Raw genomic sequence first — 16,735 nt, 5'->3', positions numbered from 1 at the left:
TCCTTTCCTTTCCTTTCCTTTCCTTTCCTTTCCTTTCCTTTCCTTTCCTTTCCTTTCCTTTCCTTTCCTTTCCTTTCCTTTCCTTTCCTTTTCTCCTCTTTTCTTTTCTCCCCTTCCCCTTCCCCTTCCCCTTCCCCTTCCCCTTCCCCTTCCCCTTTCTCCTCCCCTCCCCTCCTTCTCTTCTTCTTCTCTTCTCTTCTTCTTCTCTTCTTCTTCTCTTCTTCTTCTCTTCTTCTTCTCTTCTTCTTCTCTTCTTCTCTTCTTCTTCTCTTTTTTTTCCTTTCCCTTCTCCTGTTTCCTGATACTGCTACTCACTGTCAGCAAATCACTGCCTCAGAAAGCAGCAGCCTCTTTCCTTCCTCTTGAGGTGCCTTATTGCTGGCATCTCGGAGCTGGAAACTGCTAAAATTGCGGAGGAATTGTAGAATGAAGGAGTGTTATTACCCCCTGCAATTTCCCACCACCCCTGTAAATGGCAGCGTTATGAGATTGCATGCAGACGTGTTGCCATAAAACCTCAGCAAGGTCCTCGCAACCCATGGGCTTGCCTTGCCTTTTCCTTGTGATGCTCTTCGCAATGAACATGGACCCATAGCAAAACAGCAGCAGCATTATGCATCTGCTCTGCATGCAGATCAGCTGCAACCCAGTGCAGGGTGGGCAGAACCCACCCCAAATGAGCACTCCTGAGCAATGTGTGCCAGCACATCACTGGTGAATCTTTTCCTCCTCCTTCTTGCTCCTCACCGTGTTTCAGTAAAGAATTTCCGTTTTCTTTGGACCAAAATATTTTTTTTCCTTATGTATTTTAGGGAGTCAGAATCTTCCTGGGTTTATTAGCCAGTAAATGAAACTATTATCCAGTTAGTTAACTCCATCAAAACAGAACTATCGTCACTGCAAACCTGCCAATATAACGTCCAGATTGGACTAACCAGCATTTATTGGAAGTACTTTGGTTAGGATTTACTTTCCCTCAACTTTAGCTATCCAAAAGTCTCAACACATGATTCCAGATTAAATTTTGAGGTCAGTCTAGGTCTTTGATTCTGAAAATAATAATAATACTAATATGGAAATAGTGCCTAATAACTGCATCTCGTCCTAATACTTTCCTCTTCTGCCTATGCTCCTTGCAGGGCTCAGGGCTGAGGTCTGAGTGCGAGGAGGTGTCCTGCCTTCTTTTGTTGTGAACCACTCCATTGCTTTTTTGCTTTCATATCAAAATATTTGCCAAAGCTGCTCTGCAGTTCACCACCATGTGGGTCAGGGAATAATTGTTGTATACTGAGCTAAGAATATGATTGTTTTTAGAACAGCAAGCAGATAAATTATTGTTGCTAGTATTATGACCAATTTACAATCCAGGCCAGTAACTATTTGTACAAGCTTTATGCTGTGTGTCTTAAATATGTATCAAACAAAACCATGTGCATTGCAAATATCAGCAGGATTACTGAGTAGAGTGATCAAACATCAACAGTTGTATTACTGCAATCAGATACACTGGGTGCAATAAATGCATATCACGTGCATTACCCAGACATGGATGTTGTAGGGAGGAAAGTAGAGTTGAAAGTTGCAGTATTTTAGGTATTATTCCTCTGAAATAATAGTAAGTTAATTGCACGGTACTGAATAAATAATGATGAGAGACGCTCAGTGGGATGGGTTGTGTGATATAGTTGGTGGTAGGTGGACAATTGGACTAGATGACCTTAGAGGTCTTTTCCAACCATAATAATTCTGTGATTCTATCATGCTGCTTTCTTTCCTGCAGGAAAACATGGATTCAGATGATGGCTCTGCACTCCCAAGGCATCCTAGAGCCAGGAGATCAACCCAGCATGACATACACATGGTAAAGCCCCATTACACCTCAACAGCTTTGGGCTGGCAATGTCTAAGAGCAGAGTCATAAGGGAGCAGGGACCATTCCTTGTTGGCTCTGTCATAGGTTCACCCTCCCGGTGCCCCAGGAGCTCCAAAATCCCCATCTGGATCCATGGTAAGTGAATACCTGATACAAGGTTGTCTTCAAACACATGGATGCAAGGGAAGCCCAATTTGCTTCTTCTCAATGATGAATGTAGAGGGGGTGTGTGAAAGGTTAGTGATAAATATTAATAAATAAAGCAAGGAACAGCTGCTGATGAAGCTGAATTGCTTGGCAGAGCAGAGTGTTCTCGCTGTGTTTGGCACGGGAAATGTGATGCTCACAAAGCAAAAGTGGAGAAAATCAAACTTAATCAATGAGGGAACATGATAACCTGATTCGTAGTAGAAGAAAGGGGTTTTTTTTCCTGAGAGTATAGAAGATATTTGTAGGTATATGTAAAGATGTAAATATATGAGTGTGGTTATGAACACATAGATCTAGATTTCCTCTGAGTTTGAATGAATTTACTTGAAAGCGGTAATTGACCATTGCCCTGTCCTTGACAGTGGGCTATGGTAGCACTGAGCTAAGCTTGTCTGTGCCATAAGGAGACATGTTGTTTCTCATACTCGATCTAGCTGTAGGTGTCCCTGTTCACTGGAGAGGAGTTGGACTAGATGACCTTTAAATGTCCCTTCCAACTCAAACAATTCTATGATTCTGTAGATGTATGTAGAGGGTCAGGGTTATGGTGGGATGACTGTGCCATTGCCAGAAGCCTGGTACCAAGGCATTTCGTGGTTTGTGGATCCTACAGCCCATTTCCAATGGGCAGAACCAGATCTCAGGTATCCTATCCAGGCTGGAATGGCTCAGAGTGAGCCTGGAGACCACCCCATATCCAACCAGGAGTGTTTCAGTGAGGATCTCATGATCCCTGACCACATATGGATTCCCCACAAGATGCCTCTACCCCCTCTACAATGCAGTGATTTGCTGTGTTAACATCTCACTGCTTGAAGACACCTTTTCCATGGCTCAAGAGGGGAAACATTCCCCACCTGCTCTCATGCTTTCTTCTTTTCTTCTTCAAGACATATCCAGGTCCTCAGCGCCTGAGGAGAATTAAGGTATAATATTCATGCCCAGGGCTCTTCTCACCACCACTGTTCGTGGTGAGGATGTGACTAATCCATTCTGTACAAACCCCTTCTGTACATGCATTTGTTTTCTTACAGAAGGAGGAAACGGGCCCTCCAGATCCACCCTACTATTGCCAAAAGGTCAGTGCTTTTGTTTCACCTGTAATGCAAATATCCAATAGTGCTGGGGGGAGCCAGGGTGGTGATCCATCTCCCAGGGCAGTCTAATTTAGAGGCTGAAGAATCACGGGTAAAAATTGGCCAGGCTGGTGGGTTCAAGAGTTAGCAACCAATGGTTTGGACCACTGGAAGTGAGGAGAGGATCCTACCTTGAATTTTTCGCATCTGTTTTAGACATATTTGTAGTGTTTTTTTGGCTCCTCAGTAATTTTCCCCTCTGTGAACTTCTCCCTTCTCCCTCAAACTCATGGTATCTGCAGTATTATATTAATATATCTGCAGTATTCTTGGCCAGGGAGATTCACAGACCACTCATGTCTTACAATTACTCCACAGTTTGTTTTCTCTCTGTGCATTTCCACTGTGCAGGATAGGGTTCAGGGACAGTCCTGATCTGGTTGGACTCTGGTTGGACTTAGGAGTTGGACTCAATGATCCTTATGGCTCCCTTCCAACTCAGGATATTCTATGATTCTATGGTTTGGATCTAGTTGAGATAGCCCAACCAGGTGATCCATCAGAAAAGCAATGGAAAGGAGATGGTCCTCCATTGCTGTTTGCCAAAACACGATGCAGGAATGAAGGCAGCACCTACCATGACCAAAAAGGGAAGGAGAAGTTCCTTATACTTGAACTGAAAGGGCTGTCTGTTGTTTTTCAGGGCGAAATGGGAGCTCCAGGAGCCCGTGGAAACAAAGGAGAAAAGGTAGCAATAGGGCTTTTGTGAGCCTCTGGGACTTGGAGAAGGCTTCCTGTGCTAATAGGGTCTGGAAAAGAAGAAGCTGGGACATGCCAATGGAGAGGATGTCCAGGGTCTGTGGGTGTGCTGATGTAAATAGGGATGGAGGGAAGGGTCAGACCCAGCCCCAAGTTTCTTACGGCATCAGCTGCTACCAAAACAGGCATTCAGCCACACAAAGTGCTGCTTCATGAACACTTCTCACTGGGGACAAACAGGAGATCTGAGGGGTTGCGACCCAGATATTCAAAAGAAAGGTGGACAAGGGAGGGTTGTTTCACAGTCCAATGGACAGAGGGTACTTTGCATGGGTTACCATAAATTTCAATGCCTTTGGGCAGGAACCATGGGCATGAGAAGGGAGGTGGCTGGAAGATGGATCTTTTTGTCTTGCAGGGGCAGCCTGGAGAGATGGGGGAGCCTGGAAAAAAGGTGAGATGTGGAGTCAGGCTCAGCCATTGGCACAGGACAGTGTCACCAGCTAAGTGGCACAAATCCAGCTCTGGGGTTTGTCATAGAGAGGCAAAATCCCTGGCCCCAGCATGAACCCATAACCAGCTGTGTTGAGCCCAGTAGACCCAGTGCCCAGTACCACACCAGGAGCAGCGTGGCCCTGTGTTAGGGCATTTGGCTCCTTCATTGTCACACAGCCACTCCCAGCCTTCTCTGGGGAAAAGAACTGGACGTTAGAGGTGTCCCTGAACTGCCAGTTACTCCATCCTGCCACAGACTGTGGGCAGAACTGGAAACTTTTTCTGTTGTTCAGGGTTCCAGTAAGGTTGTACATCACACGACCTCTCCAATGGGCTTGATAACTCTCTCTTCATTTCACAGGGCACCAAAGGAGACAGTGGTGAAAGTGGTCAGAAGGTAAAGAACAGCATTGGTACCATTGGTGTCTCTTCTTCCTCCATGACTCTTCTACCTTCCCCAATATTTAACCTCCCATCTCAAGGTGAGGAGTCCAGGTAAATTCCTGAGATGTGGGCTCAGCATAGCTGGGATGGAACACTCACTGGGCGACCCAACATTTATTTATCCCTCCTATGTAGGGACTGCTGTTGGCTCATATAGACAGGGCACACTTTATTTAAGTGTAATGTCAGAAGATATAGGACTCTCTGAGCAATGTGTTCCAGCACTCCACCATCCGCACAGGAAAGAAATGCTTCCTGACACGGAATCTCTTGTGTTCCAGTTCGTGCTTTTTGATGGTCCCACAGTGCAAGGAGCGGTCTTGCTTTCTCCTGACCTTTTTCTCTTTTCAGGGGGAACCAGGAATTGGGCTCAGAGGCCCTGTTGGTCAGGCTGGGCCCCCAGGATTTAAGGTAAATCTTTCTTTCCCTCTAGACAGGATCTCACTTGTTGTTTTTTCTGGGTGTTACATTCCACTGTCTATGTGTGGGGCACAGTGGTGACTGAGATGGTAAAGACGCTGAAGATGGTAAAGGTATTGAAGCTAGACCCAACTTGGAAAGACAGTAACAGGATTTGGGATGGAGGGAGTGCTCTGTGTCCTCCAAGTGACCACTTTAGAGCAAATAGGTCCAGAGGATAAAAATGTCTGCCCGTGGTCTTTGCATTTACCAAGCCGTGATACAGCCCCTACTCCATCCCTATGAACATCTCTTATTGGGGTACCCCCAGTTCTATGTATTGGTTGTGTGAATTCAAGGAAACAGTACTGTCTTTCTTCAAGACTTTTGGTGGGCTATTAATCTCACCTCAGATCTAAATTCCTCCTTATTCACTCAACAGGGTGAGCCGGGGGCCCCAGGACCTCCAGGAGCCCAGGGTATTCAGGGCATTCGTGGCAATGCTGGCACTCCTGGCTCACAGGGAGACAGAGGGGCTCCAGGTCTACCCGGGACACCAGGACAGAAGGCAGGTGGTGTGAGGGCACTGTGCATGTTGTGTTGGCCAACCCAAGGCAAGAATGAGTGTGGTCCTCCTGATAATGCCTACACCAATCCATTGAAATCCGCCTGTCTTCAATGATGCCCCCACATTGGGAGCATTCCACAGACTATTACTCCTAGGAGCACCTAGGGACACACTCCTGCTTTCAGGCTGGCTTGGGGGAAGTGGGACCTTTGCCTTTTGGTGTTTTCCTCCTTAAAGGATTTTGCTTTCAAGGGTGAGAGTGGGAAGAGAGGCCGGAATGGATTTGCTGGGCCTGCAGGACCATCAGGATCCCCAGGAAAAGAGGTGATTTTTATGCACTGCCCCTTTGTATTCTAAGGAGTAGAGACTTGGCTGGGGAGAGAGGCTGAGGCCCTGGTATCTGGGCTGAGTGTGCTTTCATCCTTTCATTGGGATGGGAGAGCATCAAGGGTTTGCTAGACAAAGTTTGTTTGTTTTTTCATCCTATAGGGGATTCCTGGGACACCTGGGCCCAAAGGCAACAAGGTGAGTGCCAGCCTGCCAGGAAGATCACAAGTAGCTGAGATCCTCAGGTAGTAATGGAACAGCCCACTGCCATCTCCTGGCTTCTTATCTTTGATCCCATCCAGATACTTCATTCTTCTCTCACCTTCATGCCCTTCTTCCCCAAGTTTGTTGGGGTATCTTCCAGAAAGGGCAGCAGAAAGTCAATGGAAGGGAGTCTCCTGACTCTTTCTGTGGCTTTTTAATCATTTCATGTTAGATATTAGGAAAATCTTCTTCTCCAAAAGAGTGGTAAGGGACTGGAACAGGCCACTCAGGGAGGTGGTGGACTCATTATTACTGGAGGTGCTCAAGATACACGGAGATGTGGTGCTTATGGATGATGTGGTTTAATGGGCAGTATTGTGGTAGGTAGACAGTTGCACTAGATGACCTTAGAGATCTTTTCCAACTTTAATGATTCTATGGTCAAACTGATCAGTAGTCATGGCATGTGGTGTCCATCCTCCAAATTAGACCTTCATCTTTCTGTCCTGCAGGGAGAAATTGGGGTTGGAGCTGCTGGTCCAAGAGGTCCCCGCGGATTGCCTGGTTCTCAAGTAGGTTCTCTGTAAATGTTCCTTGCTTGGCTTGTTGCAAGCTACCCTCCTTTGGAGGCAACTTTATACCATCCCTGTCTGCTCACCTATCATAGAAGACAGCCAAAAAAGCTGATTACAGACCCCTCTTTCATTTTTCACTGGACAGATTTGGAGGTGATAAACACTGTTACATCCAGCTGGAGCTGGCACTGACCAGATTCTCTCTACAGTTTGCAATTAGCATCCCCTCTACAGTTAGACACCCTCAAGCACTGCACATTCCATTGATCAACAACATGTTTGTGCCCTTGCTGGCTAGATGGAAGCTTCAGTGGTAGCATCTACATTCATATATCTGCATGACTCAGTGAGGAAGGACCTCGTTTTGCATGTTTGAGGGATGTTACCTGCAAAATCATTCCTTCAGAAATCCACCTCCAGCTTTCTTACTCTTGTTCCTCTCTTCCCCTCTGACCCCCGTCATCCCTGGGGAAGCAATGTTCACTTTCCCTCAGGCTGCTGAGAAGTGTTGGTCGTCTTCTGGCAAAGACCCCCGGGAGACCCTCTTGAGTCATAATCAAGGGCCATGTTTCAATTTGCTCTGTCTGTGGCTGTTCCATGAATAAACTGATTTTATGCTGCAATCCATTTAGACAAATTCCCCATCTGCCAGCAGAATGGTTCAGTGAGGCCCCTGAGACAAAACTGTTAATGAGAATGTCAACAGCTGTGAAAGGTCTGGGGTAAGCCTCACTTGAGCTTCATTATCTGAATGAAATGATAAAATAATGTTTCTGCTCTTCTGACTCCAGCATAAATCTGGAGAGAATCACAGATTGCATTGGCTACATAGGAGAGATTTGGCCTCGCAGGATGATGCCCAAGTCTAGGCATCTCAAAGACATGTACGTCTTGTGAGTTCTACCCAGTGTGGTCATTGAAGCACTTCACGAATCCACCAGCCATCCCTTGTAGAAAGGTTTAAAAAGAGTCAATAACACACTCGAAGGAACATTAAGAAGTTCTCTGGCATCTGGAAACAACAGCTAGGTGTGAAGATAAGCCCCACATTGGTCTCCAGAGGCATGAGTTGAACAGCTGACTGGTGGTATCTTCCTTCTGAAAGCCAACGATGTGGGTTCCAGATGAATTTCTGATTACATTTTTGTTGTGGTGAGTCCTACTGAAATCGAGTTATGAATGCACATAAATGCTACGGAGCCCTCTGATTGAGGGTGAGAATTCTCTTGGGACACCAGGAACATCTCAGACCTCTGCCCTTTGCTGCCCATGCTTTTGTCATGTGTAAATACAGCTTGAGGAGGGACACAAGATCACACAACCTTAGGTTGCTTCTTCTATGCCAGCCCAAACAGGGCCTCCCTATAGAAACAGAGAAGAGGCACTTTTTAGAGTGATTAATATCATGCTAAATCAGGTTCAGATCATCTTATAGATGTGTTTCCCTTGAAGGCTGAGGAGAAGCTGAAGCTTGAAGCTGACAAGAGTATTATTCTCTAAATACTGAGTGCATTGTCCAACTGCAATGACATGATGGTGGTATGGAGCCCTATAAGTGCTTTAATCCAGAACCTTAAGACACCTAATACATGTAGACATATAAGTGAACAAGGCTGGAATACTCCATTTAAGGATCTAGGCTTCTGCATACTCAATTCCTGTTGTCCTTCATGGGATGGATTGTGGAGCTGGGACTGTGCATATTGCATTAGTCTGCTGATGGCCATCACTACATCTGTCTTTCCTAACAGGGTGACGAGGGGATCATGGGAGTCCAGGGCCCCATTGGTATGATGGTGAGTGTTATTGTAGCACTGATTTTATGGTATGGACAACTTCAGGGCTGCTTGATTTTTATGATATGGACAGCTTCAGGGCTGGAAAAAAAAGTCCCTATGAGCAATTAAAGAAATGTAAATGGTTTGATGCCTCCAGTGGGAAATAGAAACATGGTGAACCCACATTGTTATGTTGTGTTAGAATGCTTGAGTGTAAATCCTGTAGCCGGATGTGAGACATAAGCTGTCATGCCAAGTGTAATTGCTTTATGCTCTTGGCCATCTGGCTGTGTTCCATCCCAGTCTATCCTGTCCCTGCCCACTCCCGTGACAAGGGACATCTGGAGATTCCTGTCACCTCCACCTAGAGGGGCCTTTGGGAGAAACCCTATGCTTTCTGAGAGATTGTGGCTGTGTCTTGTTGATGTTAAGCATACAAAAGTCTCCGCGTGAGGCTTGCAAAATAGGGCAACTTGGCCAATCTATCTTCTGCACCCATCCCACCAGCAGCTTCTCCGTGCTGGATCCTCTCCTTGGAGGCAGCTCCACCTTCGAGTGGAGGCTGCTCTTTCTTTCCTAACATCTTCCCCCACTTGTTTTTACCCTCACATCTTGTTTTATGTTCTTGCAGGGTCTAAAAGGTCCTCCAGGTGTGAAAGGCGAAAGAGTAAGCAACTGACACCTTTTCCTCTGCAGCTCCTGCAGAGGAGGGCACCACTGTGGGGAATCTTTCTGGGACAGAATGGGAGGGGACTTTAATCAATGTATGGAAGCGTGAAGTGATAAGCAGTCCCCTGTAAGGGCTGGGCTGAGATCAGGGTGCATGCTATCTTTCTGCATGCCTCTTTTTAAAATATTTTTTAGGAGGGTGGGAAGGGAGGAAATTTGGGAGTTTGGACAGAAAGCGATTCCTGTTGTACTCCATTTGATCCCTCAGTGTGCAGGGCTGGGCTGAGGAGCAGCTTACCTGCAGCACATGCAGGATGAAGACCACTTTCCAGACAGAACATACCCATCCATTTTACATCCATGAGCAAGAATCCCTTTGCTCTCCTTCTGCCATTTCCCTTTTGCAGTACCTGGAAAACTGAGAAGTGCAGCAATGAGAAGAATAAATCTTGTCCAAATGTAGGGATGTGCAATGAGACACAGGAGTGAAGGCAACCACATATAGTGCTGCTACTCAGAAGCAACTCAGTGCAGTTTTATAGTCTCTCTTTGCTGTCTTATACCCACCTGGTCCTTCTAGGCTCTCCCTTCTGCTGTCACTTTGCCAGTCGTGAGCACTGGAGAAGGGTTTGAGATGCCATCAGCACCAAATCCTGCCCTTCAGCTTCATACCCCACCTCCTAGATAAAACTTTGAGGAACAGCTAATATTTCATACATGTTTAGTACAAAATACAAGTTTTAAGATTGAAATTTGGGAAATCCTGTACAACACAGGATACCTCCCACGCTTGGTGTAGTACTGGCATATTACTGGAGGGGCCATGCCCCACTAGAAGGTGGAAATCCAATGATAGCTCCATGCTGTGGATGTACTCAGCATGGAGTCAGCCAAAACACGTCAGTCCCAGGTCTTTATTTTCGGTCAGCACAATGAATTTTAGTTGTGCGCAATCTCCCGTGGTAAGCTTTGGCGGAGTGCCCAGAGGAGCTGACTCCCAGCTGTGATTTATGGGCTTGGTGTGCAAATCAGTGGATTGGGTAGCACAGAAAGAGTGAGTAAAAAGGGAATCACTCACTGTCTTTATTTCTTTCTTGCTTTCAGGGTGATCGGGGACTTCAGGGACCCAAGGGAGAAAGAGTAAGGACGTTCCAGATTGTGACTTTTTGGGGCAGATGGGGTAAAAGGCTGTTAGGGTTTTATAGTTACCTGTGAGCAGATGGACAGTTATTTGAACGATTCAGTGATCAGACAAGGTAGAGACATAAATGATAAGAAATCTGATAAGTGTTTCCCTTCTGTCTAACGGGTGTTTCCCTGTTTACAACTGGTCCCTTCAGTATGCATATCCAAGAAGAGTTTGGGTTCATCCTCTCTACATTATAAAACCATGCACTAGAATGCAAGGTTCAGATGCCTGCTTCCTTCATGGGATTTTCCAGTGGGTTCGGTCCACTTTGTTAGCGTCTTGCTTGCACTCTATGCAGTGCTCAGAGTGGAGCTTGCACCATAGCTTTAATGGGATCCTACAACAGCCATTGTCGATAGGAGCAAAAAAGAAGTCATTCCAGCAGCTGCTTTCTGGGGCACAAAAATGCTTCCTATGATGTAAAGGAAGAAAGAAAATTTCCACTGATTTTTGTTAACCAGCTCACCCCAAAGCATACCCCAGTCTGGCTCATAGCAGGTAATGCAAAATAACCCTGAGTGCGGAAAGTGAACAGAAAATGCTGAACTTCTGCCTAGTGTTTTGTTAACTTCCTCCCTTACTGAGGTGGCTTGTAAGAAAATGAGTTTTCGAAAACCTACATGATGATTCTGCCTTTGAGTCATGCGGCATGAAATGATTAGGGCCAATTTGTCTCTGAGGAGGCTGCTTTCAAAAGGGACTTGCTCCAGAGACAAATCAACTCCTGATCTGCTTCGTGAGGAGGCCCCAAAACACTTCCCAAGTTGAAGGAATGTGTAATGCATTTTCCAAAGAATACCTTAATAAAATATAAGGAGGCGTATGAGAAAAAACTGGGGGAGAGGGATGACTGGCTTGGATTCATTCCCCATGGTTACAGTTTAACTTACTTTCTTACTCTCTCTCCATCAATACAAGTGGATCTGCGTGCTTCTCAGGGCCTGTACTATGTGTTGGATTAAACTACAGAATCTTTATGCTCCCTTTTGTCTGCAAAACTGATCAAGCCCCAACCCATCTCCATTACGGACACTCGAAAGCAGGAAAGCAGGAAGTATGTGAAGCTAGACTTGGAGCAGGAACTGATAATGATCGTTGTATAAATTGCAAAAGATGGTCAAATTCTGGGGAATGTTGATTCGTGGATGTTTGTTAAGAGTCTAGCAGGAAAGCAGAGTCTCCCTGAACAGGGATATCTGCAGCACTGGAGAAAGCTGGTAAAAAGGGAGGCCTTTTCAAATAGGCTACGATTGCCAATAGGGGCTAGCAAGGAGAATTACCGGCCTGTAAGGAGTTAATTTATCTTTCAGGAAAAAAAATGAATAAATCAGTGCTGCACGCTGCTAACAATGACAGCGAAATACTAACTGCAGGCTGCACTCTACATCCAAATCAGATGTAAAAATCTTCCAAAGGAGAAAGGTGCTCCTTTCTGCCTCTGTAACAGGAAATTACCCTCCCTGCTGGGTCTGTCCTGCCTCCATGTCTTGCCGCATCCACACCTATCCTCCTTGTTGCTATGTAGAATTTCAGGGTCTCCCAAGGGTCTCCCAAGGATGCTAATGGCACTCTGTGGGCTCCTTTTGGGGCAGCGTATTAGAAGCATGTACTTGTCAGCTGGTCACAGTGCCCTGGCTTTGCAGAATCAATGTTTCTGATGTACAAAAAACTAGCCCTGATGGGTGCCTTAAGTGCCACTTGCCAACCTTAGCTCCATTTCCATGTCCATAAATCAGGGCACCATGAGCCTACAACCAGGTCCTGCGCATGAGAGGAGATGCAAACCTTGACATCCCAAGTGACGTATGGTAATGGAGCCAAGCCACCATGTCAGATATGAACCCATCCTATCACTGATGGCTTTGGATTGGGAATTGAACCTCAGGGTTCCACTTTCCCATGCACAGCTTCTCTTCCAGACTGTGGCTACGCCATTGGGCCCCAACATTTTCTTGAGCAAGAGGTCACTGTCAAAATTCAGAACCTGTCATCTTCTGTGCATATTCATCACCTAAAGTTTAGTTGAGAATAAATTAAACTTGCTTAATACTGTCCACCCTTATCTTCCACCTGGACCACAGTTTGGAAAATGCTTGCCTTCATTGCAGATGTTTGTTACCCTTTTTCTGTTTTTCCCATCATAGCAAGTGTGGCTCTATCCAGTGGGACCCATGAATTCAGGTAACACTTGTTATCTACATCTCTTCTATGTCTCCTTTCTCTAGGGTGAGCCCATGACTGGTTTTGGACCCCAAGGCTATAAAGGCAGTAAAGGAGATCCTGTAAGTTGATGACTCTTGTAAGTCCTTTCCAACTCAGGATATTCTATAAGTTTTACTATTGTTGTGATTCAGCACAGGGAGCAGCTTGGGTATCCATTGCAAACCAGTGCTTTGGTCCAAACCCTCTGACTGAGAGCTGGGTCCTTCCAGGAGAGAGGCACAACCCCTCTAATTTCTGTCTTATCGTTCAGGGTGAACAAGGCTTGCCAGGTTTTGATGGAGACAAAGGCGAGAAGGGAGAGGATGGACCTGTAGGAGAAAAGGTATGAACCTCCCCGTGTGACAGAGACACATAGCACTGGAAGAGTCCCATTTTTCCTTCTCTGTTCAAGAGCTGGATGTGCTGCTTCAAACCCTGAAGCTCAGAAAGAGTGGTAAATGCATTGGAACAGGCTGCCCAGGGAAGTGGTGGAGTCACCACCCCTGGAGGTGTTCAAGGAATGTGGAGATGTGGCACTGAGGGGCACGGTTAGTGGGCATGGTGGGGATGGGTTGTGGTTGGATCCTTGACACCTGTGGAGATGTCAGGTCTCAACCCATCACTCCACTGGAAGGAATCACATAACTCTCCCACTCTCAGACTGAGTCATGAATTAAATCTCCATGTACCAGTCGTCCCTATTTTTGTATCAGGCTAATGGGTTTTGTTCCAAAAGTCTTACACGGTGCAGAATCAGTGTAAGCATCTACAACAGCAGCATCCCTGATTAAGTCCCCAGTGACTGTAAAAGTGACATGGAGATGGTCCCATGAGTTAAGTCCCACACACAATATCTGTCAGACTGCTCTCTTATTAAATAATAATAATAATAGTAATATGTAAGCGTCTCCTAAAGCAACAGCACCTTTTGGCTGAATATCTGAGTGACTATAGATGGAGCACCAGTGTAGTATCTCCACTACTAGCCACTCAACCAGGGTTTTGTACTTCAGTGTTAGCAAAGAGGCAACTTCTTTAAAATATTTGAGACCCTTCTCTGCTTATTTTTCTTCAGCCCCTATCACTGGGCACTAATTCTCTTTCAGGACAGGGCTATGAGATTTCTGCAGCTAGTGGCTTCCTTCTCTGGCACTGGCTGCCATAAAGATCTTTGGGGTCCTTAGAGGTGAACTGTGCAATACAAATGATTCTTGTTGTCCTTCACTCTTCCATCTTCAGGAGGGGTTGCTTCAGAGCACTACATACTCAGAATATATTTGACAGGTATTCTATGATTTTAGGGAATCAGAGGTGAAGCTGGCTCCAAGGGAGTCATGGGGCTTTTTGGAACAAGAGGACCAGTGGGACAGAAGGTGAGTACAGCCAGCACCTATGTTAAGGAATCTTCTGCAAGAACTAGTAGTCAGTAATGATTTGCTGAAATGTCAGCATTCACATGCAAGGTATGAATTCCTGTTTAAGTTATACTCAGCGGAGACACAGGGCTCCCTTCAGCTGCCCATCTGAGATGTTTAAGGGATCCTATCTGCCCCTTCCGGCTGCTGTAGGTACGTCCTACAGCAATCCCCAATTCCAGAGGAAATGCAGCACTTTCCCATGGTTACTCATCATCACTTTCCTTTCAGGGGGAGCCGGGAGAACCAGGCCTGCTGGGCTCTGCCGTGAGTTGGAGCATGTTTCTCTGTCTTTGGGCACATAGCTGGGCTGGCATCTCCCCCTACAGCCACATGTAGGGGCCATGGGGGAGATGAGGTGATGTTGGCTCAGAGCTTTTCCACAAAGCCCACGTTCAGAGAGGTTTTGCTGGAAAATCAGCCTTGGGCAAGAGGGACCAAAGTCAAAGGTAAGTTGTAATAGGATGTTGTGTTTTGCATCAGGAGACACATGAAATATGCGTTTACTTATTATTTGTAATGCCTTTAGCATTTCTAGGGGCATTTCCAGATGTGAACAGATGATGTTACTCAGCTGATTACTGGTGACGGTTGTGTAGTACTTAAGAGCTCATGATCCAAACTGGTAATTGCTCACTAGGAAAAATGCCCTCATTCAACTAAGTGTTTCAACCTCTGCTTGACTGCAAGCAACTGTTGAGCAATTTACCAAAGAAATGAGGACTGCATAAGACATCAGTATGCTGCACCCCTGATCACTGGGGGTTGGAACTAGATGATCTTTGAGGGCCCTTCCAAAGCAAGCCATTCTATAATCCTCTGATCACCATGTGTAGACATTGGATTGAGTGCATTTTTGAAAGTGCTTCACTGTGGGCACCTGAATCCATAGGCGACAACTGTTAGCATTAAAATTTGGTAGTGCAGGGGTGAACAAAGATTTGTGGAGCAGCAAAGGAAGCCCAACTGAATTCCAGTGGGAATTCACCATCCTGACCAGCAGCCATCCACTTGTGGTTGGGAGATGTGCATTTTTCTACCAGCACCCACAGGGATCAATTCATGATACAATTAATGACCAGAAATTGGTATCTTGTCAATCATTATCCGAGGAGAGCTAAGTAATCCTTCTTTGAAAAATATTTGGGGATTTTGCTGGTGCAGGGAACGCTATCCCTACTGTGCTTGGAGCTAGACTAAGAACACTATGCTTGGCTTTGTTTTTTCATTAAATTTCTAAAATTGCAACTCTCACATCAAAGCCAGGGCTGTGACAGAAGAGCCATAATATACGGCTAGCCTGGATGAAATTCATCTGACCTCAGGTTAGATGTCTGCCGTGTTCGCTTTCCGCATCTGAGCACGCTGGACTCAAGACTATTTAATAGATGGCTTTAGGGTACTCTCAGAGCGTGACTCATATCATCTATTTCAGACATCCGTGGTAGGACATGACATCCTGATGTGACTTGTTCTCCACAAAACCAGGCTGATGGCGTCTCACTTTATCTTCGAAGTGTTCGCAGATCCTTTGATTGTTTTCTCCCAAGTTAAGGGAGAGGGAGGTTCAGCTGCTTGATTTGTCATTGCTCAAGTCTTCTTTTTCCTTTTTCTTGGAGGCAGACACTACTTGGTCCACTCTGTCTGTACCCAATCTCTTCTATGCAAAGCCTCAAAGATAGTGGCTTGTTATCTTCATTTTCCTTCAGCCCTCTCTAATTCCATCCATCGTATCTAAAAAATTACCACCAACGCACTGCAAAAACTCGCCAATTGCTTTCCGTCCTACTGAATCCCCTCCTGGCTGATATCTGGGGAGACAAAAATTCCAGCATGGCCACAAATCACTCTTGTAAACCAGCTTGTAAGAAGTCTCATGCATTTACTTTTTTGATTTGGTGATCTGTAGGAGTTCCCAACAAAGTGACAGCATTTTTATCCTCTCCCTATAATTGTTGCCCCGAGAATTTCAGTGGATTTAGATGACTTTACAACTGGATCTCAAAGAAAATGAGTGCATTCTTGGTATTCAAGACACTTCCTTTTTCCTCTTTTCTAAAAGCACTGCACTCTTACATTTATATTCTTGCCCTGCTTCACCCTTTGATATTAATATTCTAGTCTGTGTTATGCCTATTAGGGTGTAATCTTGATCATGTATTAAGGCTTCCAGCTCCTCTTCTATATGTCTCATCCTTCATGCATTAAAATTCTGGCAGATTAACCCATTAGTCTCCATAAAGCTCACTTACAAATACCCTTCTCCCTGTCTCTTGCCATTACTCCCTATTTTGTGTTTCCAGGGTCTACAATTACAAGTGTTCCTAGGCCCTCTCCATCCTGGTTTGCAGTCCTCCTCATTAGCTTTACAAATGTTTTCCGTGTCCTCTGGAGAACTGGGCTCTATAGCTGCCCAGCAGCTCTTGGATCCTTGCCTTACACCTCAGGAAGCCAAATGGCTGATGACACAGGTTCCTCCCTGGCTCCAGCCCAAATCTTTGGAGGAATTTGTGCAGAAAACCTCTTCACTACATTATAACGAAGGCCCTCTA

The 16,735-nt window shown here is 45.6% G+C and overlaps 2 protein-coding genes across 2 annotated transcripts in view; both read left to right on the top strand.

Annotated features, from left to right (window-relative positions):
- The window catches only part of LOC110392294 (collagen alpha-1(III) chain-like), a 10,546-nt gene extending 4,608 nt beyond the window's left edge, over positions 1-5,938 (top strand). The window contains exons 3-11 of the mRNA XM_021384435.1: positions 1,781-1,861; positions 1,958-2,008; positions 2,974-3,009; positions 3,118-3,162; positions 3,863-3,907; positions 4,337-4,372; positions 4,775-4,810; positions 5,209-5,268; positions 5,699-5,938. Coding sequence (XP_021240110.1) covers positions 1,781-1,861; positions 1,958-2,008; positions 2,974-3,009; positions 3,118-3,162; positions 3,863-3,907; positions 4,337-4,372; positions 4,775-4,810; positions 5,209-5,268; positions 5,699-5,938 — 630 coding nt within the window. The remainder of the gene's footprint in view (positions 1-1,780; positions 1,862-1,957; positions 2,009-2,973; positions 3,010-3,117; positions 3,163-3,862; positions 3,908-4,336; positions 4,373-4,774; positions 4,811-5,208; positions 5,269-5,698) is intronic.
- The window catches only part of LOC110392325 (collagen alpha-2(VI) chain-like), a 32,862-nt gene continuing 22,157 nt past the window's right edge, over positions 6,031-16,735 (top strand). Inside the window, exons 1-10 of the mRNA XM_021384473.1 lie at positions 6,031-6,148; positions 6,314-6,349; positions 6,868-6,927; positions 8,682-8,726; positions 9,340-9,375; positions 10,482-10,517; positions 12,792-12,848; positions 13,040-13,111; positions 14,070-14,141; positions 14,415-14,450. Of these exons, the coding sequence (XP_021240148.1) occupies positions 8,697-8,726; positions 9,340-9,375; positions 10,482-10,517; positions 12,792-12,848; positions 13,040-13,111; positions 14,070-14,141; positions 14,415-14,450 (339 nt within the window). The 5' untranslated portion in view covers positions 6,031-6,148; positions 6,314-6,349; positions 6,868-6,927; positions 8,682-8,696. The remainder of the gene's footprint in view (positions 6,149-6,313; positions 6,350-6,867; positions 6,928-8,681; positions 8,727-9,339; positions 9,376-10,481; positions 10,518-12,791; positions 12,849-13,039; positions 13,112-14,069; positions 14,142-14,414; positions 14,451-16,735) is intronic.

The sequence above is a fragment of the Numida meleagris genome, chromosome 1 (assembly GCF_002078875.1).
Source record: "Numida meleagris isolate 19003 breed g44 Domestic line chromosome 1, NumMel1.0, whole genome shotgun sequence".
Taxonomy (NCBI): Eukaryota; Metazoa; Chordata; class Aves; order Galliformes; family Numididae; genus Numida; species Numida meleagris.
Note: the sequence above shows the minus strand (reverse complement) of the source record. Positions and strands in the feature narration are given on the sequence as shown.